The 26,610-nt window shown below is 48.3% G+C and overlaps 1 protein-coding gene across 20 annotated transcripts in view; it reads right to left on the reverse strand.

Moving 5' to 3' along the window:
* Positions 1-442: 442 nt before the first annotated feature.
* Positions 443-26,610, reverse strand: part of phldb1b (pleckstrin homology-like domain, family B, member 1b) — a 47,296-nt gene continuing 21,128 nt past the window's right edge. For 5 of the 20 annotated variants that reach the window (XM_027021239.3, XM_081700619.1, XM_027021249.3 and 2 more), the window contains 21 exons: positions 24,382-25,904; positions 15,803-16,096; positions 15,416-15,562; positions 15,049-15,186; positions 13,515-13,643; positions 11,305-11,460; positions 11,114-11,224; positions 10,900-10,977; positions 8,867-9,025; positions 8,037-8,174; positions 6,823-6,939; positions 6,559-6,661; positions 6,337-6,387; positions 5,518-5,788; positions 4,667-4,757; positions 4,414-4,560; positions 3,815-4,034; positions 3,259-3,344; positions 2,950-2,979; positions 2,661-2,696; positions 443-2,223 (listed from right to left, as the gene is read on the reverse strand). In XM_027021239.3, coding sequence (XP_026877040.2) covers positions 2,083-2,223; positions 2,661-2,696; positions 2,950-2,979; positions 3,259-3,344; positions 3,815-4,034; positions 4,414-4,560; positions 4,667-4,757; positions 5,518-5,788; positions 6,337-6,387; positions 6,559-6,661; positions 6,823-6,939; positions 8,037-8,174; positions 8,867-9,025; positions 10,900-10,977; positions 11,114-11,224; positions 11,305-11,460; positions 13,515-13,643; positions 15,049-15,186; positions 15,416-15,562; positions 15,803-16,096; positions 24,382-25,904 — 4,166 coding nt within the window. In that variant the 3' untranslated portion in view covers positions 443-2,082. The remainder of the gene's footprint in view (positions 2,224-2,660; positions 2,697-2,949; positions 2,980-3,258; positions 3,345-3,814; positions 4,035-4,413; positions 4,561-4,666; positions 4,758-5,517; positions 5,789-6,336; positions 6,388-6,558; positions 6,662-6,822; positions 6,940-8,036; positions 8,175-8,866; positions 9,026-10,899; positions 10,978-11,113; positions 11,225-11,304; positions 11,461-13,514; positions 13,644-15,048; positions 15,187-15,415; positions 15,563-15,802; positions 16,097-24,381; positions 25,905-26,610) is intronic. The other 15 variants (XM_081700620.1, XM_081700629.1, XM_081700630.1 and 12 more) reach the window with 11 other exon arrangements.

Below are 26,610 nucleotides of genomic sequence, written 5' to 3' on the forward strand. Positions count from 1 at the left end.
GTTCGCAAAATTTGTCAGTTTACACAAACGTCATTGATTTTCCTTGTGACGTTCCTCTTTCAGATGATCCAAATGAAATGAGTGTGGAAGAATGTTACAAGATCCCCACTCACGGGAACACACCATGGGCTGGTGAAGAGAACCGCGCTTCAACCTGGATAGACGGGTTTTACACACCCACATGCACATCTGCCATATTATTGCAACAGGAAATGACATTTGAACTAGTGTAGTGTTTTCCCAAAGAATGTGTTTTTACTTTTTAAATCAAAAGTAAATTAAATATAGATGTGTTAACCATGAACACTGCTATCCTGCCTTGATATAAAGGACATGAGGATAGTTTCCTACAGAGGATTTTCTAAACTTCTTTTAGAGTGCTCCGTTCTTCAGAACCCATAGTGAACACGTTCGCAACGCACTTCAACAAGAGAATCAAGTCTTTGATGTTTACTCTTCTTTTTAATAAACCTGAAAAACTCAATAAAGTCCATCCAACGTGCCACATAGAAAGTACCATCATATCAACATAGAGAGTGAGAGAGTGTGTGTGTGTGTGTGTGTGTGTGCGCACTCGTGAAATTCAGGTCAGTTCTGTGTGTGTACACAGCCCATGTGTACTCATATATTTCACCCCAAAATACAGACAGACTAATCCAGATCAGTAGTAATGTTGACTCAATTTTCTGGCCACTTTTAACAGCTTGAATATACACAGTTGGATTTCAGGGAAAAGGGCACACATCGGTCTTATTCTAACAGTTCCAATGTTGTTACATAAACAAAAACTAATTATAAATTAAATAGTTTTCCCCCAAACAAACACTAAGGCATTAAAGATCCAGATTCTGCTATTTAAAATCACAGCATTGTTCAGTCCTGACGACGTCGTCTTCCCCTCACGTAATCCCTGGCAGTTGAGAAACACCAGCCACGTGCCTACGTTCACCCGAACATCCACACCGTGAACACGGTTTCTTTCATTATCTGGTAAATCTGACACCCTGTCATTCATGAGGAGGCTTTCCATAGAACTGCATGCCATGTGCAAGTGCGTGTAAAGAACTGTCGCAATACAGCTTTTGGGAATAAAAACACATTTAAAATAAACAGCGTGCAAACGGCAATAAACCATTGTGTGTTTCCAGTGTTTGTGGTCCTGAAAGCTTCTCACTGCAGTGTTCAGAGCGATGAAGCACGGGGAAATATCAAGGCATCGGACAATTAGCATTATTACAGTAATGTCCAGGAATATTATATTTTTTGTTTGATGTAATTAGTCCTCCAAGCCTCCAAGTGGCAGTGAAGAGAAGATGGCTGCTTCCTTAATGGGTCAAGTCAGAAGATCAAGTTGTCAGGACTTGGCAAACAGACAATACGGCTATACTGTTTTACAGTTAACACTTACTAGAATGTGTTTGCGCACCATGAAACGATGGACTTTGGCGAATGAGGTCTTGGTTTATGTGACGCTGGGCATTTGTCAAAAGAACCGATAAAAATGACTCACATTTAGGATATACTGACATATTTGCATTTAGCTTCATCTCTAAATGTGCTACTTGTGTATTCATAACCTCTTTTATTATCTGACAAGGCCATAAAATCATAATTAAAAAATTCTTCAGAATGGCTTCATGTCTTTTGGCAAAATCACATCTGAAATACAGAAAAAGTAACTTTAAAGACAAAAAACAATTATATGTAAGTGAAGAACAACTATATGCACGTAAAGAACAGAACTGCTATCAGAGATCTCTGCTCGCAAGACAAAGGCATTTTCACGGCTGATCACTTTGCCGACATGTAGGGTTGCTTCTCTAGTTTGTCCTTTATAATCCATGCAGACGTTAAAAAAAAAACAAAAAAAAAAACAACCTGAAATATGTGTTTCTTTTGAGTCTTGCTGAATACGCAACATTTTAAAAAGAAAGAAAACAACATGATAAAAAACAAAAAAGCTTTTCCCTCGTCAGGAAATAGCCGAGCGAGTAAACAGGAGTCATTTGAAGTTTCCCTGCCGAAAAGCGTTTCTGTGGTGACCTTTCCTATTGGGGGTCAGGCAGCAGCCGCACCGTGCCCTTAGGTCATGAACTGCGTGTAGCCCTCTGCTCCCGTCACGATCACGTCCATCCATATCCTCATGGCCTCAGGAGACGGGGCCACCATGTAGTAGAGCCTGTCATGGGTCTTCACGCAGAACGTCAGGGAAGGATTGGGGCTCTGAAGGCAAGGGAAGAAGAAAGGTGTTAGCTGAGCTTGCGATCTTCTCCCGCCATAGAGTCAGAGTCCGAGAGAGAAGACTGGAGTCTCTCTGTCAGGCATTCTCAGGTTAAGGGCAACACGCACTGACAACTAATGAGGTTTCAGTTTCAAATGCTTGTTAATCACTCAAGCCCAAATATTAGCAGAACAACATCGGACCGCACTGGCAAACCGGGCCATTCTCTGACGAACTGTAGCTGTGATCTCTGTGTAAGTCGTATTAAAACCTGAATTTGTTCATTCATTTGCAGGAGACAAGATGCACAACTAAAGTCAGTACTTTGTAAGGTTTTAGTGGTCAGCATCAGACCAGTTTGATCACTCCCCATGCACGCGCACACACATACACACACACACACACACACACACACACACACACACACACACACACACACCTCTCTGCGAAACCCAGGCAGCAGTCCAGAGAAGTGCTGGAGGGAGATGGGACAAAGTAAAAGAACTGTTTTCCCTCCATCCTAACAGGTGTTTTCCCTCCATCCTAACAGCTAGCACAGAGGACCTACTCTACACCACGACTAGCCTCAGAGCTCATGCCTCCTCCAGCCCAACTCCAACAGGTAACTGATGAACTCCATATTAGCAAAGGTAGCCGCTACTCGACTGGGCTTGAGTTCTGGGTAAAGGATAATCACGTGCAGGGTGTGTTTGGAGAGAAATACATACATTTGACAAGTTCAGGTGGAAAAATCCCTTCTGTGGGAACATCCAGCACAAAAGAATGGTGAGAAAAGAAAGATTAGAAAAGAAAGTGGGGAAAATGCATGGAAGACAAAATGAGAACATGAAGCACGAGGACCAAAATAGTGGGAAGATCATCATCGGAATAAGTGTGAAAGAGAAGGACGGCCACCATTCTAGAGGGCGTGTCCGAGTGGGGCAGCAGCAGGAGGGCGTTAAGCGTGGGCAGGTGCCCTTTAGTGAGGGGCATTAGTGCACACTAACCCCGTCTCAGGGACAGATGGACAGACGTACCTTTGTGGCACTGCGTAAATGGTCATAGTAAACCTCCTCGATGGCCTGGAAGTAGATGACTCCTTTCAGCTTGGTCTCGTGCTTGTCTGGATGGGACAGAAATAACACAATAAGCACCGGGGACAACTTAAGGTTTTAAAAAAACGCAGCGGCAGGCAGTGCTAACGGGGCACTGCGCCAGCCATGCCCTGCCTGCCAGCCCCACCGAGCCCCGCCAACCCCGCCAAGCCCCGCCAACCCCACTGAGCCCGGCGGCCGGGTGCGCAACACTTTCCCCAGCGTTGCGGCCGATTTCATCAGCATCAGATAGGACACGGATGAACTGCTGGGTGTTTGTACGCCCCCCGGCTAACCCAGGGCTACTGGGTACCGCGGCTGCCTTGGCGAAACGAACCAGCCGCTAATTAGCCGCATCCCCCCCAACCCCCCGCCCTCCCCCCACGCTAGCTTTACCTCGGTAAGAAAAAGCTTTGCTGACAACGCGAGGAGTACCAGAACACGTTGGGCGAGCGTCGTCTGCACAGCGTGTGGCGGTGGGGGTTGGGGAGAGGTTTACCCGTGTAGTAGGAGAACGTCCTTTTGAGCCGGTCGAAGACGAACCAGCGCTTCTTCCAGGACTTGATCTTGCCACCCATCTTCACCAGGTAGCCCTTGCACATCTTCTCGGTGAGGATGACGTGGTAGCAGGTATCCACGCTGTGGCCTGACGACTCCACGTGCGAGCGCAGGTCAAACTCCTCCTTGCGGATGGGTAGATAGCGCGTCATGGGTCGAGCCTGTGGGAAGAACAGCAGTGCCCCCTCTGGTGAAACACTCCTCCTGCTCCCTCTCAGCTGTCATAACCAGCCCTACACACTTCAACATGACACCATCTGCTACTGTTTTCATTTGAACGATCGAATCTTTCTGTTCTGTGAGCGACTGAACTCGCTGGCCAACTCACTCAGACCAAGATCAACCGTAAACACAGTGTGACGGGCGCATTGTGGTGATTCGCCACATGTCCTGTCATTTAGCCCTGGACTAAGTTAGTGTCCAGGAACCTGGCTCACTGTGGCGACCCAAAACATCCAGGCTAACGTTCGAGTCATGTGACTCTGATTCAGGCCTCCGGCTAGCGCTAAACAGAGCGTGATGGAGCAGACGCACACTCACCTGAGAGAAGTTCTTGGCCCTCATCTTCACCTCCTTCTCGATCAGGTGCTGCCTGTGCGCCGTCTCCACCTGCAGCCTCTTCTCCACCTCCTCCCTCCTCCTGCGCTCCTCCTCCAGCATCTGCCTGCGGGCCTGGCTCTCTCGCTCCTGCAGGGGTTCGCGGAGAGGAGCGGCAGCCCGTGTGAGCAGCACGGACACAAGCACCAGCTTCCACGATTGGCTCCACAGTGACGTGGGCAGGACTTCCACTCACCCTGGTCTCCATGAGTCTCGCCTTCTCCAGCTGCGCTTCCTTCAACATCTTCTCCATCTCCTCGATTTTCAGTGCGTCCATGACGCTGGCACTGCACACACACACACACACACACACACGCACGCACGCACGCACCAACGCGCACCCACACACACACACACACCACGGATGCGTGCGCACACACACGCAAACATGCATACACACACACAGAGAAAATGTGGTAGATGTCAGACACAATGTCTACACATTATGTTTCACAAAACCACAGCTTTAAAAGGTTATTAAAGGATTTTTCCATACAGCATAACTTCATAAATGTGGTTATGAAGATTTGAAAATATGAGCCAAATTTCAGCCTGATCAATATGAGTATAGTGTTAGTTCCAGCTTCACAGCCACTGGTAGCAGACAATAGTAACTTGTTGTCGTGTTGCTCATTACACGTCTGTACAGAGCATCTGGGTTCTGTTAATGCAGAAACTGTTGTTTACTTTAAAGAAACACATCCAGAAAATCTGAATTAATGTACAGCTGGCATGGGGGAGACCAGAAGCCTCCTTGCATTTGTTTGTGGAGAAGCGTTCTAAGTGTCGACGTTTATTCGTCTTATTTATAGTCTGAAATCGACTTGAGCCCCTCGTGGCGAAGTGCAGGAGATGTACAGCTCCCGTGTCACGAGTCTGGACGCCTGATGCTGCGTCTGGTTGCCACGCGACACCTACCCTGTCACTCCTCCGTATGTTCGGATGTGCAGAACGGGACGGAGGAGTAAACAGCACGCGAGCAGATGGCTGGTTGTTTAGGGTCGGACAGGGCACTGCACGCTGAGTGTGTGTGAGTGGCTCTCTAACCTGGACACGTTGTCTGGGGAGCAGGCTGAATTGTTGCCGGTGGAGATACTGGTGTCCATGCTGTCTGAGCTCTCCAGGCTGAGGGTGTCGTACGCAGGTTCGCCAGCAGAGGGCGATAGGTGGTGCAGGACAGAGCGGTGCACCAGTAGGGGCGCGGGGCTGAGCTGCAGCTGGGAGCCGTGCAGCGCCTCCCACTGGCACTGGGCCTCCACTGCGGCCTTCTGTTTCAGCTCAGCCAGACGGCGTCTCTGTTCCTCGATCACCTGATGGCCTAGACCCGAGGAACATAGGTCAGATGCACGGAACACACAGCAGGACATACGCACAACTACTAGGGTGCAGAATATTCAGAGGAAGTAAAGATTCTTCCTCATGAGTATCAGTGTCGCGATTAATAGCCAAACTGTCCTTCAGTGAACGCGTCTGTCTCCACCACAGATGCTCAGCCAAAACCACAGCAAGCAAAAAATGTAACAAGACATGACATACACACACACACACACACACACACACACACACATTGCGTATACAGTACACACAGCTATATACAGTACATGTGCTTTTCGTAATAAAACTAAAATAAAACCAGGAAATGCCAGCAGGGCTGATGACCCACACCAGTTAGTCTGAGAACAAAAGAACACGGCATGACAGTCCCATTACACACGCAAGGCAACGCAGGGATGCTCGTGAGGAAGGACATGTTGGACAAATGCCATGCGACGCAGAGAGAGAGAGAGAGGGCGCGCAAGGGACAAAAGTTGTGATGAAGAGGAAGATGATGGATGAAGAGTCCAAACCCACTCCAGGGACGTCTACCTGTGGGGCTGTTGGTGGCAGAGGAAGACGCGGGTGATGAGTGAGAGCCATCTGGGGGGGGCGGTGGAGACAGACAGCATGGCAGAAACACACAACAGCACAACAGTTAGGAGACCTCCAGAGGCAGAGTCCAGGGGATGGAGGGCGAGGAGTTACACTCATCATGCTGAATTAGTCTGATAACCGTCGCCATAGTAGCGAGCAGGGCTGGTGCGGCGGTACCTTTCTGCTGCAGGGCCAGCTGCCTCTTCAGCTCAATGTCCTGCAGGGTGGCTGCCAGGTTGCGAGGGAGACTGCCCGTGCTGCTGACCGCCATGACAGGGCTCTGGGTGGACACACACACATGCACACATGCACACGCACACACACGCACGCACACACACGCACCTGCTTTACACCAGGACGCTCTGCAGCATAACCAGCACAGCACTACGGCGCTTACCCTGGTGAAGTGTGTGTGTGTGTGTGTGTGGAGAGAGCTCTTACCCTGGTGGGTGTGTTGCGGCCGAGCGTGGCCGAGCCGCAGGTCGGGGACAGACCAGCGCTGACCTTTGGCCTCATTGAGGTCTCGCTGCCGCTGCTATCCAACCTGGAGCGGTAGACCTGTGGGGCAGAGGAATACATTACACACGCACACACACACACACACACACACACACACACAGGAACAACAAGCTTTAACAAGCCACACATACGTGTACACACACACACACACACACACACACACACACATGCGTATACACACACACAAGAACAACAAGCTTTACCAAGCCACACATACACACGCGCGCACACACACACACACACACACACACAAGAACAACAAGCTTTACCAAGCCACACATACACATGCGTATACACACACACACACACACACACACACACACACAAGAACAACAAGCTTTACCAAGCCACACATACACACGTGCGCGCACACACACACACACACACACACACAAGAACAACAAGCTTTACCAAGCCACACATACACATGCGTATACACACACACACACACACACACACACACACACAAGAACAACAAGCTTTACCAAGCCACACATACACACGCGCGCGCACACACACACACACACGCACTTGCACATATGGGCATGTGTACTGCTGCTGAAATTATGTTCCAAGATTTTCAGTCTGTAACTGATGTTACATACTGAACAGGAAACACATTCCCAGTATTCTATCCAAAAACACTTTACCGGTATTATATCCTGAAACACTTTCCCAGTATTTTATCCTGAAACACTTTCCCAGTATTTTCAAAAGCTAAATTACATATTTGAAAAAATGTAGAGAAATAATGATGAATTCTGAAAGTGTGTGGAAGTCTGTGCACCATTCACACAGGCCTTGTATCTAGTCTGGATGGAAACATGGTTCTTAACTATGTTAAATAGCACAGCACCTGCTGTAACGTCAGAATGAAGCCACCTTATTTATCTTTTCATTAAATCCGTTTAATCTGTTTTCCTGAAGTGTTTTTAACACTTTTTTCCTCAAGCGGGTGTTGTGTGTTGATGGTGGAGAGAACAGCAGAGTGGAAGCGGTGTGGCACATGAGAAATGAGAAATGAGTTAAAAGTCCAAACCAAAGAAAGTTCTAAAAAAGTTAACAAAGTTCTGTAGTGAGTGATCTGTCTCCAGACCAGGATGAAGGTGAAGGGGGGAGGGGCCTGTGTTGGTTACCTGCGGGGGTCTACATGTGGACCCAGCTTTAGCTGGAAGGGGAGGGGGGCAGAGCTGGCTGCTGGCCCCAGCCACCATCACCTCCTGGTACCAGCGCTCTAAATCTACACCGGGGATCTGAGGCCTAAGCCACTCCGGCTGACACGTCCGAATGTGCAGGGGGGAGCAGAGAGGGCAGGTGGAAGGGTAGAGTGAGGAAAGAGAGAAGGAATGGGAACGAGAGAAGGAGAAGAAGAGAGAGAGAGACAGAAAGTGTTAATGAGCAAATGAAAAACAGGTTTAGTGTGAGTGGTGAGCTTCCTGTTTCCTCCAGCATGATGATCGCTAACCTGTGGACCTCACGACCACTAACCTGTAAACTCACACTTTTCAAATAAACAGAATCTAACCAAAGACCTTCCTGGAAGGGTTTTTTTCTTCTCTTGGAAAATTCTTGTTATTGAGATTCATAAAGGCACAGACAAAAACATAAAAGGCCCTCAAACTCCAACTCCTGTATGTATTATAGGAAACCTGGTGGTCGGCTGATTGGTTGGCTGATATATGGAGAGGTGTGGCAACTACAACTACAGCTGGCTAAGGCACACAAGAGCCTGCGAGACGTGACAGTGTGACGTTAATCGGGGCTCCAGGGGCGAGTGTGGACACACCGCATGCTCAGAGAGTTAAAGTCACTGCCACTGAACACTGAAGGTCAGTGCCTATTTAACCCACTTTAGACACCTGACCTGGGATCAGTGTAATTGCTTTGGTACAGCATGATGGGGGAAGCACAACCGAAAGATTTACAGAGATGAACATGAGAAACATGAGAAAGTACAGAGACACACCTCAAAGGAGAGAGAAAGGGCGGAGCCGCGAGGGGAGGGAAGGCAGGAAAAGGCAGGCTCGACGAGAGCAGGCTGACGTGATTGGACAGGAGAGGTGGGGGAGGAGTCCACCTTCGGCATCCCATAGAGCTGGTTTAACTGGCTTAAAGTGACATACTCCTGAGAGGCAGGAGGATGGAGGAGAAGAGAGGAAAAGAAAGAAGATAGGTCAGTAATAACACTACTAACACTATTCACACTAACACTACTAACACTATTCACACTAACACTACTAACACTATTCACACTCACACTACTCACACTACTAACACTATTCACACTAACACTACTAACACTACTCACACCAATAACACTACTCACATTACTCACACTACTCACAGTACTAACACTACTAACATTACTCACACTACTCACATTACTCACACTATTCACACTAACACTACTCATACTACTATCATTACTAACACTAACATTACTCACACTACTAACACTACTTACATTACTCACACTACTCGCATTACTAACATTACTAACACCACTCACACTACTAACATTACTCACATTACTCACACTACTAACACTACTAACATTACTAACACTACTAACATTACTCATTACTCACACTACTAACATTACTCACTACTAACACTACTAACCCTACTAACACTACTCACACTACCATTACTCACACTACTCACATTACTAATGTTACTCACACCACTAACATTACTTACTACTCACACTACTAACCCTACTAACATTACTCACACTTCTAACACTACTCACATTACTCACACTACTAACCCTACTCATATTACTCACACTACCAACCCTACTAACATTACTCACACTACTCATACTCCTCACACTACTAAAACTACTAACCCTACTCACATTACTCACACTACTAACCCTACTAACATTACTCACACTACTACCATTACTCACACTACTACCATTACTCACATTACTCACACTACTAACACTACTAACACTTCAGTCTAATAAGCAGGAAATGCAGGGGTATCTCCCAATGCCATTTCCTGTTGCAAGCTTCATTTTAGGGACATTCTCATCAATACCAGTGACAACTTCTACAATATTGCGGTTATTACATGAATGCTTAAGTGATTAAAAGCTGAAGCACTAGCAAGGCCGTAGTGCGAGGAGCAGTGCGGGAGGGAGAGATGGAGCTCCAGGGTACCTCCTGGGGAGCAGCTCCAGGTGAGGGGAGGCCAAGCAGGAAGCCAGGGAGATGGCTGTCGCTTACATACATCCTAGTGACCTCTGATCTCTGAGAGCACTCCTGAGAGACATCAGCAGCCAGAGCAGGACAAGAGGTCATGAGGTCAGTCATGCCCTTTCCTTCACAGACATGAGCGACTCCCTCAATCTCTTGAACACAGTACTCTGTATGCACCATAACAGACACTACTGCTACGTAAAGCCATCTCACAACACAGTCACTACTACGTGAAGCCATCTCACAACACAGCACAAAACAAGTCACTACTATGTGAAGCCATCTCACAACACAAGTCACTACTACATGAAGCCATCTCACAACACAGCACAAAATAAGTCACTACTATGTGAAGCCATCACACAACAACACAACACAACAAGTCACTACTATGTGAAGTCTAAACCATGGTGTGCAGTGAACATCCACATTACAACATGGTCCAAAGTGTTTGGTTAAGTGTTTGGGTCTCGTTTACAGGAAGGGTCCTGTTTAAAGGATGTTTTAGCAGCTGCCCAGATACCAGCAGTAATAACAATCTGGTGGTCTGAGAGTTATTGACTCCAGCATTAACCACACTGATGAGAGACAGACGTGAGTTCACTCCAGGAAAACTGCAACCAGGACGGGTTGAAATACACTAGAACTCAGGGGAGTTAAACGCGTTATTCCCAGTCACACCATTCTACAACTTTACATCAGTGCTTAGTCCCACTGTTGCACAATGCAGACACACCGTTGACATTCACAGATCTGACGGCTCTCCTAGGAGAAACATTCTCCTTCATACCTCCTTCATAGTAGGAAAACTCCTGCCTCCAGTTAGGCTGAGGTATCTCTTCTCCAGACCTGCTAGCCTCTCCTTCTCCTGGAGAAACACATGGAAGGGAAGAAGAAAACTCCGATCAGAATACTGCAACACACACCACACGGACTGTTAGCCTGACCAGTGGGACAGCCTGCCATGACAGGTCATGACGTGGGCAGAGGGTGTGGTGATGCACCTTCTGAAGCAGCTGCAGGGTGCAGCTCCTGTCCTTGGCCAGCCTCTCGCTCTCCTGTGCCACCTGATGGGCCAGCTGGCTGGCTTGCGTCTCCAGCACCTCCACCTTCTCCTGAGGGGTTGGACACAACACAGCAGCCAGGTCAGCTGCAGACACAAGCGCAGGCACGGCTGTGTGAATGCGCTCTGTACCTTCCTACGGGCCACGTTGCTCTGGAGCTGTGTGAGCTCCTGCAGGAGATGCTGGGACAGGTTCTCACGCTCCTCCTCAAGGCTGCTCTCCTTCTCCAGCTGCTGGAACTCCAGGTCCTCAAACTGCTTCGTCTCTGCCTCCAGAGTGTCTGCTTCCTGCAGCACACACACGCACACGCACACGCAAGCAGGGGTCAGACAGCAGCGCGAGGACTTCACAGGGCACGCAGTTCCAGCCATACTCCTGAACAGGCAGAGGAGACACAGAACAGGACACGCAGAGCAGGACACTCTACAGACTGCTGGACTTGAGATGGAATAATGAGCTTTGGATTAACAGTGTAGTATATATTGTATACTGTATGAGGCTTAACAGTGTAGTGTATACTGTATACTATATGAGCCTTAACAGTGTAGTGTATACTGTATACTGTATGAGCCTTCAGTGTAGTATATACTGTATACTGTATGAGGCTTAACAGTGTAGTGTATACTGTATACTGTATGAGTCTTAACAGTGTAGTGTATACTGTATGAGCCTTAACAGTGTAGTATATACAGTATACTGTATGAGCCTTAACAGTGTAGTATTTATTGTATACTGTATGAGGCTTAACAGTGTAGTGTATACTGTATACTGTATGAGTCTTAACAGTGTAGTGTATACTGTATGAGCCTTAACAGTGTAGTGTATACTGTATACTGTATGAGCCTTAACAGTGTAGTGTATACTGTATAAGCCTTAACAGTGTAGTGTATACTGTATACTGTATGAGCCTTAACAGTGTAGTGTATACTGTACTCTGTAATGTATACTGTACTGTCTGAGAGTCCAGAACATTCCTTCCTGAGATACCTGCTGTATTGTGTGTTTTTTACACCCTGAACTCTACAGTCCTAAAAATAACCTGAATGCGATAAGTCATGAGAAACCTAAATCTTGATGTAGCATTGACTGGGAAATTCCTGATACTCTGATGCTAATTTTGTCATTGTTACAATTACGAGCACGTGTTCAGTGAAGCACAGTGACCTCGTGGACACTGGCCTGTTCTGGGTGTGTGGAAGAGCCACAGGACAGGTCAAACAGGGCCAGACTTTGGCTCCTGGGTCCCACTGATCAGGGCTAACAATACGACACAATGTTCCAAAATACCAGTGTTGCAGTCTAATAAAACTCTTAATGTCTCATCAGTAAAAAACCCAAAACAGCCCAGAAAAACGACATTGCATTCACTCACAATCCCAGTGTTTTGTATTCAGGCATGTAGAGGACAAAAAAAGGGAACCAAGGAGACGTAATCTCTACATGAACAGATTAGTAGAATGTTAGGGGTTAAAGGTAGTGGGGCGATGCACAGAGACGCATATAAGAAAAGCAAACAAAAGGACAGTGGAACCAAAGTGGCATGCAGGATGGAGAGTAGCTTCGCGTAGAGAGGACCAGGCCGACAGCAGGGGCCACTGTGCCCTGGAGCAGGGCAGACAGGTGGGGTTTGGGTCAGGGGAGGCACTGCCAACACACATTAAAGGAATAGTTCAACCAAAAAAAAAAAACCCAAAAATGCCACCACACCCTTACATGGCTGAATAGTGACTAGGGAACACAAGCCAGCAGCCAGACGGCACTCTGTTGTACTGACTCTTTTCAGAATGGCGAGTGGTAGTTATCAGGTTTCTGTCATTATTAGTAGTAATGCTAGACTTTCAGTCACGCTATTCCTTTAAAACTGCCATGGTGTAGCATGTTATTTTAATGAACAGCTGAAATGGCTTCCTGATCCAGTCCCAGCATTGCAGCGCCCAAAACACCAATGGACTTTGGTACCTGCATCGTAAATACCAAAACCTTACAACTGCAGGACTGTGTGGCAGGGACAGTGTGGGGGTCCTGAGAGGTGTGGGGACAGTGCAGGGGTCCTGAGAGGTGTGGGGACAGTGTGGGGGTCCTGAGAGGTGTGGGGACAGTGCGGGGGTCCTGAGAGGTGTGGGGACAGTGTGGGGCTCCTGAGATGTGTGAGGACAATGTTGGGGTCCTGAGAGGTATGGGGACAGCGTGGGGGTCCTGAGAGGTGTGGGGACAGCGTGAGGGTCCTGAGAGGTGTGGGGACAGCATGGGTGTCCTGAGAGGTGTGGAGACAGCTTGGGGGTCCCGAGAGGCAGCTGGTGGTACTGTGTTTGGGTCCTGTGTCTGCGCAGGTGAGACTGACCCTTTTGAGTTGTTCCTGCAACTGTTCCCTTAGAGACTCGGGGCAGTTATGGAGCTGACTCCTCAAATCAGTGTAGCCATCCCGAAGTCTCTCCAGGGCATCCCGCTGGGCGTCAACATTAGCCCTGTCCTAAAAAGAGAACAAACACCGTCCGGGAGGAGAGAGGGAGAGAGAGAACACTCAGCTCAAATCCATGCCATGCACACGCATCCGAGGTTAAAAGGATATGACTGCAGAAGTGCGAGACCAGACTCAGTCCTTCTCTGACTGCGTCTCCCACTCGGTGGACTACACCGTCAGACTCTATAGATACACGGAACACATGCCTACGTCACCAGACCTCACAGCGGTGCGCTGAGTCCTCCCGACTGGGTGGTGCACGCTTCCGTTCTCGGGCTTTTATTAGCAAGAGACTTGAGCTGAAGAGATACTGTGCTGGTGCCATGTGGGTGTAGTTACACCTCCTGAGACACATTTGCAAGGCCCATTTCCTGTGGCCCCAGAGCAGGCTGGTTTATTGTCAACTGTTTCCTTCATCTTAGACAGAAACGTTCAGTTTAATTTCTAGTCTGGAATCCTGAACTTTGTTCTTGCTATGTTCTGTGTGTGATGCTGTTAAGAGAAGCCACTCCAAAACTCCGAAATTCCCAAACATGCAAAACACATGCGCATTATATCCATGGCCTTTCTAGGACAAAGAGAGTCACCACAGCTAACGGAGACGTGAGACAAACTGTTATGGTTGAGAAGGATCCCAAACTCGATGCACAGAAGTGTACAAAATATCACTCAACTGTTAAACTCAATGTGTCACATCTCACTTCAAGCTAAAGACACGGGGACAGAGAGAGAGACAGGGGGACACAGAGAAGTGGGGGTTCTGTGCGCATTACGGGTTAATAGGCTGCTTAGTGAAGCCCAACCCCAGAAGGAGAATTCTCATCTCATCTGAGGAAGACAGACTCATTATACACCAGCGAAGCTCCTTCACAACAAGACTGCCCCGTCCCCTGAGCCCTCCCCGCGGGGCCAGTCAGAGCCCTACGTCTCTGCGGTCATTTGTGCTCGCTTGTTTTCAGCTGGGAATGAAATTCCAGTGACAGGCCATCCGGGAGAATTACATGCCTTTTTGGAATGTCAGAGACCACACACACACACACACACACCCACACACACACACACATACACACACACATACACACACATACACACACATACACACTCACTCACAAAGTAATGTCATGTGAAGAACTACATAGCTTGAATATTTCTGAATGTATGAGCGTATTTATAAAGCGTCCTTATTTACATGGAAATAAACATAGGATCTCTGTAGCTGTGTGATGTGCATTCATGTGGTCAGCAAGTTGCAGGGTCCTGTGTGTGTTTGTGTGTGTGTGTGTATGTGTATGTGTGGTGTTTGTGTGTGTGCGTGTGTGTATGGTGTGTGTGTGTGTGTGTGTGTGTGTGTGTGTGTGTGCATGTATGTGTGGTGTGTGTGTGTGTGTGTGTGTGTGTGGTGTGTGTGATATACCTTGTCCTTCTCCCTTTGGACGGCGCTCTCGAGCTCGGTGAGTTTGTGATGTAGCTGGCTGATGACTTTAGTCTCCGCCTCCATCTGTTCCAGCTCCGCCTGCTTCTCCCCCTGCAGCAAAGCCCTTTCCATCTCTGCCTGCTCAGAGAAATGCACGCGGTGGCCCCGCACACACACACACACACACACACACACACACACACTTCCTTAAGGCATTGGTTTCTCTAATCCAGCCATTAGGATTAGGATTAGACTGACACTTCACCTGTGTGTATAAGATTTACCCAGCATGCTGTGACTGTGTATGCGTGTACGTGCGTGTGTATATGTGTGTGTGTGTGTGTGTGTGTGTGTGTGTCTCTCCTACTTCCTGCGTGGATTCCTGCAGCTGTTGTTCCAGCTCAGTGACGCGCTCCTTCAGCTCCTCCACCTTCGCCAGCGCTCGCACCCGCTCCTCCTCCAGATAGCCCAGCTCCAGCCCAGATTTGCCCCCCATGCCAACACACTCCTCCACCTGCATGCACACACACACGCACGCACACAAGAGATGCAGAAAAGCAAGCAGTATTTTTCTCATTGTCGGGTGTTCCTGGTTCTGTGACGTGCTAAATGGGGAAACCCTGACGTCCATCGTGTCTTAGGAAGACCTCAACCACTGTTTAAGCCTGCCTGCACCACTCTTAGTGCATTCCTTCCACTGCAGGTGCTGTGTGTATGTGTGTGTGTACACGTGTGTGCGCGTGCAGGTGCTGACCGGAGTGCTGCGTCCGTTGTGCGTGGTACGCAGGCTCCGCCCCTCCTGGTGCGTGCTCTCTGTGCTGCTGCACTCCTCCCTCTGGTTGTCCTCGTCACCCTCTCTCGGCCTGGGGGCCATCCTCAGGGGGGCGCCAGCAAGCGCGTCCGTGGAGGGCCGTCTGCCCTCCAGCCCGGGGAAGTTCTCCACCTCCGCCAGCTCTCCCCCGGCCCCGCCCCTCGCCCCGCCTCCCGTTCCGTCCCCCTTGTTGAATTCAGCACACAAGTTCAGGATGGTCTCCAGCCTCTGACGCTCCTGCAACAAAAAACAAACATACCAACATAGAGGGGCGGATTCGGAGAGGTGGTGGGAGGAGTAAAGCACCATTTTCATTTCCTCTGAGCCTCAGCTTCCGGAATGATGAAAATCTGAGAGGTGGGGGGGGCCGTAAATAACCAGACGCGCCACTGTCTTATCGTCAGGCAGCAGATACATGTTCTGGCTCCCGCCCCCAACGCCCCACTGTGGAGAGAGAGGTGCTCCAGGGCTCACGCCTCCTACCAAACCCCCTGCTCATGCTGCAGCCCTGAGAAATGGGGAAGGGCGGACGTACACCGACTGTCTCACAACACCTCCCAGACTGGGGGTGACAACCCAGCTCCGTGTTTACGTCTCAGACGTTTCATGGACTCACGGAGCTTTTTCAGTGTTGACACTGCATGGACGACATGCTTGTCTCCCAACAGTGTGTGTGTGTGTGTGTGTGTGTATGTATGAGCAGCACCCTGTGGCAGCCTGCTCCCCGTGGCACGCTGCAAAAGCTCCAATGAGATGGCACTGCCCTGTGATCACGGGTGACGGGGCCTTGGCAAACCCTCCATTAGCCTAAGATGTAATCTGTATGCCAGGAGCAGCACAGCTGCAGGGCTGGCCATAATCCCAGGAGCAGAGATGAGGAACGACCCCAACGCCCCAGACACTAAGGGTGCCAAATACACCCGACTCCCGCAGTGTCTAGGATGTTGGGTTCTTACAACACCCAGATTCTAAAAGATCATTTTCAAAATTATCTGTTGAAGACCTTTTTTCCATTCATTCTGTGATTCCATTATAATTACAAGACATCTGAAACTCACACGCAGAGATGCAGGGGGATATTTGTTGCATTCTGCTTCAAGAGAACTGCCCCCCCTTGTGTCTGCACAGCTGTTCTTGAGGAAATTGTACCATCTGAATCTCAAACAGCTACGTCCTTTAATCCTCCTCTTTTGGCTCTCACAACACATACAATTTCTTCAGAGTGAAGTTGATTTAAAAGGCCTGTTCCTCTCTTCTGGAGCAATTACGGCAATTATATCACTCAGTGAATCACACCATAGGTGAAAAAAGTGCGACATGCCAACCAAGTAAACAGATATTTTTCTCACTGCCCGTGTCTAGCGCTGGTTGTGGGAGCGTTAGCTTAAGTGCGTCTGAGAGGGGTTTGATCTTAGAGGATGTGACCGCACTCCCTTGTACTCCAGGGGTCAAAGGTTCAAAAGAACGGCAGCTAACAAGTTCCCTCAGGCCTGGAGAACTGAGGGTGATAAACCTCTCCAAATCCTGACCTCCAGCATGGCCTGCTCCCAGTCAGGGAGCTGGAATTTGGGGATACTGGTGCACAACTAATCCAACACAGCTTCAAGTTTCACAGAAAAACAACGGCCATCTTATGTGATAATGAGAATGTCCTTCAACTACACAGAGCACAGCTCTTGTGAACACACAGCTGTAATGACACAAAATAAGGCACCTTGGTAAATGGAAAGTCTGGAAAGGAAACTTTCATGCTGCTCTATGAAAAATTGTACTAGGGTGGGGACACTCCGTAACAGCACGTGAGAAAGAACATTAAAAAAACTTCCAGAAATCCCACACGGACTCTCATCGTGCTTTAAGACGCATCACTTCCACACTGAGGAGAAGAGCTGGAGCTCCTCCCAGCTCTCCAACAACCCCACCTGCTGCAGGACAGATGAACAACCCCACCCGCTGCTCCACCTCCTCCTCCTTCTCGCTCTCTCGCTCTCTCTCATCTTGTAAAACAACAACTTCCTTCCAGTGTCATAAAGCCTGATGTGTGTGGCCTGCTCACTGGATCATTGATATTATATGCATTGATATTATAGTTTGATATTTATGCATTGATATTTTATTGTTTATTGATATTGATTTTTAATATTCCTGTTGACTTGATATTGGCATGTCTGTGGTGAAAGCCCCTCTATTTAAGCAGAACAGCTGGTCTCGGGTCAGCTGGCAGCACTTGGACAACACGACTCTAAGGTGGTTTTTGGTCAGGGGAAAATGGATGCCATGAGAAAACTCCTTTTGTTTGTACTTTTGAAGTTTACTTTGCCTTACTTTGAAAGAAAATGAAGAAGATAGAAGACACATTAGGGTCTTTATGATAAGCTTTGTCGCTGTTCCTCATCAACATAAGTGCAAGTGCAAGCTTGAACTGTACCGCTAATAAGCTTTAAACTTTTACTGTCTACCGGCAGCTGCCGTGATGTTTCGTTACTGGCACGCCCACAACTTGTGGGTGTGTTGGGAGGGAGGTCCTCAGCACTGAGAGACGTGACCACAAGGACACTGAGTTCAGGCTGCTGAACGAGGCCACTGGGTGCATGGGGAACAGCCAAAGCACCACAACCCTCCGATGGAAATGTCACTGAATGTGAGTGGTGTGGTGGGGGGACGTGCCACGCTGTGGATCAGCTGAGCACAACCCTTCCTCATCTCCTCTCAGACCTGCACAGACGAGCATGGGCATCTGAGCTCTTGCCTCGCAGGTCGAAACACAGAGACTGTAGGACGTCTGGACTGACTGGAGCCGTAGTGTGAGTAATGGACCAGGAATGAGAAGCATTTGCAGGAGGAATTTCACGTGTGTAAATTCAGGTCTGTCTCGTGTTGACTTGGTGCTACAGTTGACTTGTTTGGCTCCAGGAAAAATATGGATTCTCTCATCAAACATGATTTTCTGTTTGGTTGATCATATGTCGATTCTTAAACTCATAAGATCCATGTCATAAATATACACAATTTCCTAGACAATGTATATAAATGTTTGCTAATCATTCATTTTAGTGCCCAGTCATCAATGTTGAACTTTCTTTTGTAATCCCCTGCTTTACAAATTGTGGTACTAAACTGTACTATTATAAGGAATATTGGTATTAAAATTATGATGTGACTCACAAATTTAATTAAAGTAAAACTAATGTAAAATTGAATTGGAACCTTGTTGGCCAGAACTACTGGGTGCCAGTAGCCAGTCCTGTTTAGTACTTTATTTGAACAGAAGGTGAAGGAAAATATTTTCTCTAAATATTGTCATTTGGTCCAGGTTTTTAAAACAAATGCATTCTTTTAATCCTTTAAACCCATTCCAACGTAGAGAGACACTGCATAGCCTTTTCAGAGAGGTGTTAATCTTGGTCATAATCTATTCCAAGAGATTCCCAGTGGTTACCCCACACACTTCTAATCTAACAGAAGTCCCCTGTCCCACATAAAACTCTAATGAGACACCAGTGGAGTTTCTATGAGGTCTTTCTAACACAGACGCACTAGGCCAAACAACACCACAAATGTCGGCCAACAGTTGCCATGCCTGTGGTTACTGTGATGAGGGCAGTCACATTGTGCAGGAGAGCAGGTCCAGGGTCAGTGGAGTTTGCTTTCAGACTCCCCCCGCTGTGTGGTCCAGGGCCTTTCCCTGGGTCCCTGACGCAGGGCTAACCCCAAGGCCAGCACGCTCGACAAGGCGGGAGCAAACACCGGAGCCACGCGGGTCTCCGCCGCATCTTTGACGCTGAAAGCAAGTTCAGCGTAGATGATGGCATGCACAACATCACGATGTTCCTCTGCTTTTTCACACCTTTCCCTCTGACAAGGTCTCATGCTTGTTCTGCAGAAGCCAAACTACAAAGAGTTCATCAAGTTATAAAGGAGGAACTAAACGTTCCTATAAACAGTGAGTGAAAACTGAGCTGTTTAGTGTAGCAAACTAGTCATTATGTCACAAACCCAAAACACTCATTCAGAGTGGAGAATCCGTGAAACACCTGTGCCAATTCACATTATCAATGAGCTGAATGCATTTTTAGACCTGTTTTTGGGGTAAATAGTTGATAACAGATTACATGAGTGCTTTACAGACCACACAGTTCTGAAATAGTGTATTTTATAATTATTCTATTTAAAATTTTTCTTCATGTAGACACAAGGAGTCATCACCATTCTAAATTATACTGACACCAGTTATCATGGCAATGACCCATGGAAGACAATGTCTACCCCAGAGAAATTATGAATGTTGATGATCTACAAAACTGGGTTTCTTCAAGTGAGCATGTTCTAACATCTCTGCCAGATATAAACACCACCAGTGAAATAAAGACAATAACCAGTGAAACACACACCACAACACCACCAGTGAAATAAAGACCACAGCACCTCCAGCGTGCTTAACAGCTGTGTGAACAGGGAGTGTCTGTATTGGCGTAGCTGTGCGGCACCGTGAAGCTCCTCAAATACAACCCTGTTTGTTGGCTTGATTACATAAGCGGAAAACCAGGTTATTGACCCAGATCATGTAAACATGACAAGATGAATGAGGCTGAATGACAACTTACAGTCGTCTCTCTATGTCATATATATATGAGAGAGAGAGAGAGAGAGAGAGAGAGAGAGAGAGAGAGAGAAAGAGAAAGAGAGAGAGAGATTCAGTACATTGAGTTTCCAGAGAAACAGGACATATAGGACAGAGGTCCTTCATCAAGCAAAGTACTTATGAATTAACCAACTAACTACTAACTGACTTCTAATTATTCTAATCAGAGTTCTAATTATATTATATATATATATATATATATATATATATATATATATATATATATATATATATATATAAATAAACACGTCTACTCATTCTTTGTGTCCCTGTTTACTGTGTTGAGCATCATAGCTAACTCAGCCAAACGCTGGGCTGCAGACTATATGCCGAGCTCTTGGCATTAAAAGCTCCGCTGTTCAGTAAACAACCGATCATTGAAAACAGAGACACCAATGTTCCAGACAAACAAACCAGCCACATACTGTGTCCCTCCTTCTCACACACACCGCACATCAGCCGCAGGCAGGTGACGCTAGTAACACTGATTATCTCGTTACCGCGGCGCCAGGTCAGTGGGGAGACATATTAGGCAGTAAGTGTACAGTCTGTTCTTGACAGTGATGGAAACAGGAAAGGTGGGGTAGGTGTAGAGACATGGACATGGCTAGAGAAACATCTGGGCATTGGAGCAGACCACCAGTGAGCATCTCCTACACGGGTCCTCATGGGGTCTGCTTCGTACGCAGTGGTCAGGAGGACAGGCTCAGTGAGGGCTAGATCGACTGGTCTGATCCCACAGAAGAGCTACTGAAAAAGGTGAAAGGTGTTGGAACACATGGCAGTTTGTTGTGTATGGGGCTCTGTAGCTCCACACTGGTACAGCTGCCCGCACAAACCCCACCCCACCGCTGAAAGCTGGCTCTCATGTGCATGTTACTTTTACATGTACCACCTACTTAAACACTGTTGCAGACCAAGATTCCCTTAAAACAGTGGCCTCTTTTCCCAGGATAACACTGCAAAAACTGCTCAGATATGGGTCAAGGTCTTAACTTGGCCTCCAAATTCTGCAAATCTCAGTCCGATCGAACGTCTGTGGGATGTGCTGGAAAAGGAAGCCCAACCCATGGAGGACCCATCTGGAGACTTACAGGGTCTGTTAGCGTCTTGGTGCCAGATACCACACGACACCTTCAGAGGTCTCATGGAGTTCAGGACTTGATTCGCCAGAGTCATGTTGGTGGCACAAAGGGCTCCTACATAATATTAGGCAGGTGGTTTTAATGTTCTGGCTTATTGGTGTACACACACACACACACACACACACACACACACACACACACACACACACACACACACACACACACATTAATCACGATAATCCATGTGAACAGTGATAGCCTGGTAGGTCCCCTGAGCAGACTGTTGTCATGGTTCACCTTTCAGCCAGCCCACACTGCTGGAGACGCCGTTCCCCCACTACACACACACCCCACAGGACCATTCTGCGTCCGTCATAAACCCACATATTCCACCTTAAGAGTGCTAGAGATGTGATGTCACCATGGCCTCTTTCTCACAGTAAAAATGAGGTCATCTTTGGCCAGGTCTGGCACCCTGGCAGAAACTGACTGACAGAACGGTCGTCTGGTGACTGACACCATATGCCATTTGTGTGTGTGTGTGTGTGTGTGTGTGTACCAAGGCGGTCTCTCAGGCAACCATGGGTGCCTCTGGGGCCTCTGGTAAATTACAAGCTGTGTCAGCCAAGTCCTCCAGTGTCTAACTCATCTGGAAGGAAAGGCAGCGTCTGTCCAGTCAGCTCTCTCTGGAGATGGACACGGCAATGGCACGCTGCCCTGTTTACACACAGGAACCAAATTTAGTCCAACAAAAGCTATTTATTTAGGCATTTAGTATGAAATAGTCTGGTAAAGTCTCCTTTCAAATTCAAAGCTGAAAATTGACAAGTGATTACGCAGGAGGTTTTTAGACTAATTTTAGACTACAGGGCTCTCAGTGAAATGTCTCCTCTGCCAACGGAATCCTACTGAGATGCACAGCAGACAGGGCTGCTGGGAGTATTTGTGGGTAAATATAACCAGTGTTCTGGTAGTGGTAGCTCAGTGGTTAAGGTACTTGCCAGTTCAACTCACACTACCACCAGGTTACCACTGTTGTGCCCTTCAGCAAGACCCTTAACCCTCAATTACTCAAGTTGTGTTTAGTATTCAGAATTGTAAGTTGCTTTGGATAAAAGTGTCAGCTAAATGCCATAAATGTAACTGCTCTGCGTTCTGTTTGCTGTCACATGCTGGAGTGTCAGCTGTGCTGGACCTGCGTCGGAGCCTCCCTGAGTTGTTATCCTGCAGGGGGCGGGGCTGGGGAGGTCACCACACGCTTGCCTGAGCCTGCTTCTGGCTGTCAAGATGTTTGGGTGTTAGGGGTGGGCAATAAGGCAAAAATCTAAAGTCATGAAACCTTACATTTTCATTAAGAATAAATATGTCCATGTTGTTGGTGATCTTTAAAATTGCCCTAAATGTTTTCTTTTTATGAATAATTCTGTGGATCAGGGTTCTAGAAGCACTGATGACATATGTGATATAATCAGGAAACCTTTACAGCATTATATATCATAATATCAGCATGTCATCACACTGCCCACCCTTAGCCGATGTGACACTTGGTCTGATAAGCGTCACATGGAGAGTATGTGCTGTTTTAACATGTGCTGGAAAACACGATCAGACCTTTTCACAGGAATCAGATAAGAACAATTCCCTAACTCAGCTCCAATTTCAGCTCCAAAAATATTAGGATCATGTAGAAAATGTAGTTCCATGCATCTTCCATTCATACAACTACACGGTACTGATGTAGATGATACAACACAACGGGAACACAATAACAAAACCTTATGACGTTGTCTGCTTTCCAATTTAATCTCCCATTGAGTAAAAAGAACAGCACTTGATGCTTTCCTCCATCTTATCTCTTGAGCAAAGCCAGCAAGATTCTCTCTGCTATTTACTCTCGATCATGTTTAAATACCCATGCTCAGTGTCTCTGATTTGAAGAGTTACGTTTGGTAGCTGCACTGGTTTCATTCTGAGATCACCCTGTGTTTTCTGCAGAACGGCATGACAAAGTAAAAATCTTTCAACGTTGTAAACATGGTCAAAGCTTTGAGCTCTGCGCAGTTACACCACCAGCTGTATGTCCTCGATGAACAGCCACGGTTTGATAAGGGCAGACAAAAGAGAAGTTCAACATACAAGCGTGTATAAAAACCTCTGCAATACTGATTGAATCAGTAGGTTCATTCCAGACAACAGACCTGACCAACCCCCCCCCCAAAAGGACAACAATGGCGTTGCCATGGTGAAATCGGAGATGTCTGCCAGAGTCAAGCTGCAACTCCCAATCACTTCGTCTGCTGTGACTATGTGACCCCCCCCCCCCCCCCCAACTCTCCTCCCCACTCACAGAATGACTCTGGCCTCACAGTCCAGCACAGCCCATGGACTGGTACAACCTCGGTCATTACCGCAATACGCCTATTACCATAGAAACAATGTGTACCCCCACCCCCAGGGCCATGAAGCACCCCGATCAACCTCAGCACAGCTTCCATGAAGCATTTCCTCTCAACAACTAAGCTTGTTACTCACTAACTGCCCCCAAACTGGAGCAACAGAATCTTCTGAGTCCAATAAAGCAATAGAGGGATAAATGGTCTTATTGGGCAGTCTGTTCTTCCCTGAGCAGCATGTCGCTCTTTCTGGGGAGTTTCAGCATGAGACATCCATTACACTCAGGGAGAGACATTACAACACACTGCTGCAGACCATTAACCAATCTGGCAACATGCTCCCAGATGGAATTAGAAGGCGTGTTTGCATGTTATATCAGACTCGTCCAGCAAGTCACTCACCAGTCTCTCCATCTCCTGCTCCCGCAGCCGCTCTTCCCGCTGACGCCGGTGGTATTCCAACAGCTCATCCTCGTTGTCGCTGATCTCCGTGATGCTGTTCTTGCGTTCCCTCATGCCCGGATGCGCGAAGCGGAAATCCCTGTGTCCTGCTGACATCTTCCTGTGACTTCTTGGGCTGCCAACCGGTGAAGAGCCAGGCAGGGAGCCCAAGCTGAAGGCAGGGGACAGGGGGCTCCCAAAGGGCCCCTTCAGGTCCCCCGTGGCGTCGCCTGTCCCGGGGGTGGGCGAGGGGCTTCGTGCGCGCACCGTCCTTGGGCTGAAAAGCTGCTCGGTGGGTGAGACCACTTTTCGTCTGAGCCTAGGGCTGTCTGAGACCAGTTTGGCAGATGGACTGTCAGGGGTTCGGAGGGCAGGGTGGGTACCTGGGAGAGCCCCGGGCAGCATGGGCACCCCTCTGCGCACTATAGAAGGGCTGAGTGGGGGAAGCTCCCTCATGCTGCCCCCGCAGGCATCCAGGGTCCGGCGGGCCAGCCGGGGACTTTCTGGAGGCTGGAGGGTACCCTGCTGTGGCCGCGGGGGCATGCCTTGAATGATGTGGACGATGGGGTCCAGGGGAGGCTGGAAGGCTCGAGGCGGGGGGGGGAACTGCTGCATGGGGCCAGAGCTGAGCAAGCAGTCTGGCTGGGGAGATTCACGGAACGGGCTGGACGGGCAATCCTGGAGGCTGATAGCCACCTTCACCCTTGGACTGCAGGGTGAGGACGAGGGGGACGCGGGGTTCAATTTGGGGCTCGGTTTGGGGCTACCCGGCATCGCTACCCTGCTGGCAGAAGGGGAGTCGCTGTGCACAGCAGATATGGAGACTGAAGGCATCATGGAGGGGAGCCTGGAGCTATCCGGACCTTTCCCCATCGGGCTGTCCTGACCCGAGCCCCTGCGAGCCGGCTTTGGACTGGGAGAAGCCTCCAGGAGGACCCTCCGCTGCAGCTGGGGGCTCTCCGGGACCTTCTGGCCCCCGCTGCTACCCGTGTGGTTGGGCAGCATGGTCCGCGGCTGAGGTACGGGTGGCTGGCTGGTGTAACTGTAGCTGGAGGATCTGACTGGAATCGGAGGCAGAGTCGGGATCTGCTCCTGGTGTCCGCTGGACGAGGGACTTGTGAGGCTGCCACTGCTCGCCGCTGAGGGCGAGGACAGAGGTGAGAATGGCGGAGAGGTATTTTCATAACTGGAGCCCACCGACATAGCACCAGGGCTCGTGGGGGGGGAGAGAAGGTATCGCCCACCCCCATTTAACATGGGGGATAGTGAAGAGTGGTCAGTGTGGGGCACAGATCTCATCTTGAGCTCAGAGGAGGACGGAACCTGTGGGTCATCCATGATTAAGGAGTCCATGATGTCCTGCAGGTCCTTCTCCATGGAGCTGACCATGGCACTGTGATCCAGGAGCGCTCGCTCACAGGGGGCTGCGTGACACTTTGCCGCTGCTGACTGGTGGTTCCCATTGACCAAGCTCTCCGAGTCTGCTGGAAACAAAGCTACCATCAGCAAACATGTGCAGGACAGCCCCTGCTCTCAGATTCACACACCCTGGACACAAATTAACACAATAACAGTGCATTCAACTCAGATCTTTCTGTATAGGTGTGAAAATCACAAAAGGTTCAGCAAAAAGGAAAAAGTACTTCACCCTGACCTTGGATTTAATCACACCAAAAACGAACCTCCTTCACTCACTCTCAGATGAAGTGTCCTGTTAATTACATAATTGTACATCTGCTTAAAGACCTGCACCTGCTAAATTCAATGACCCCGCTTCCACTGGTGCCGAACACTGAATTTTAAAAAAAAGCATGAGAATGGCTAGTGCAGAGAGGCTTTGGAAGGTAATAGTAAAGTGCATATACGACTGAAGCCATACAAATCCCGGTGGTAACGTGTCCGTCGCGCGGGCAACAAAACAGCCTCGCGCCAGGGAGATGAAAGAGACACGCGATCGGTACACAGAGTAAACCAACCGACCAGATTTACAATACGGTGTTAAATCCAGTTTATTTACCTTTTAAAACAAAGGAAGGAAATAAACGAGATTAAAGGTCTGGCTTTCGGCCACGTCATAAAACACTTGAACTTTAGCAGTTTGCTACAATGTATGAATGGTGACACAAATGTTAAGTGTCCGCGTTACGAAACTCCTCGCAAACGATGTCTTAACACCACTAGGTTACCTCA

The sequence above is a fragment of the Electrophorus electricus genome, chromosome 17 (genome assembly GCF_041902795.1).
Source record: "Electrophorus electricus isolate QZ-2024a chromosome 17, ASM4190279v1, whole genome shotgun sequence".
NCBI classification, from domain to species: Eukaryota; Metazoa; Chordata; class Actinopteri; order Gymnotiformes; family Gymnotidae; genus Electrophorus; species Electrophorus electricus.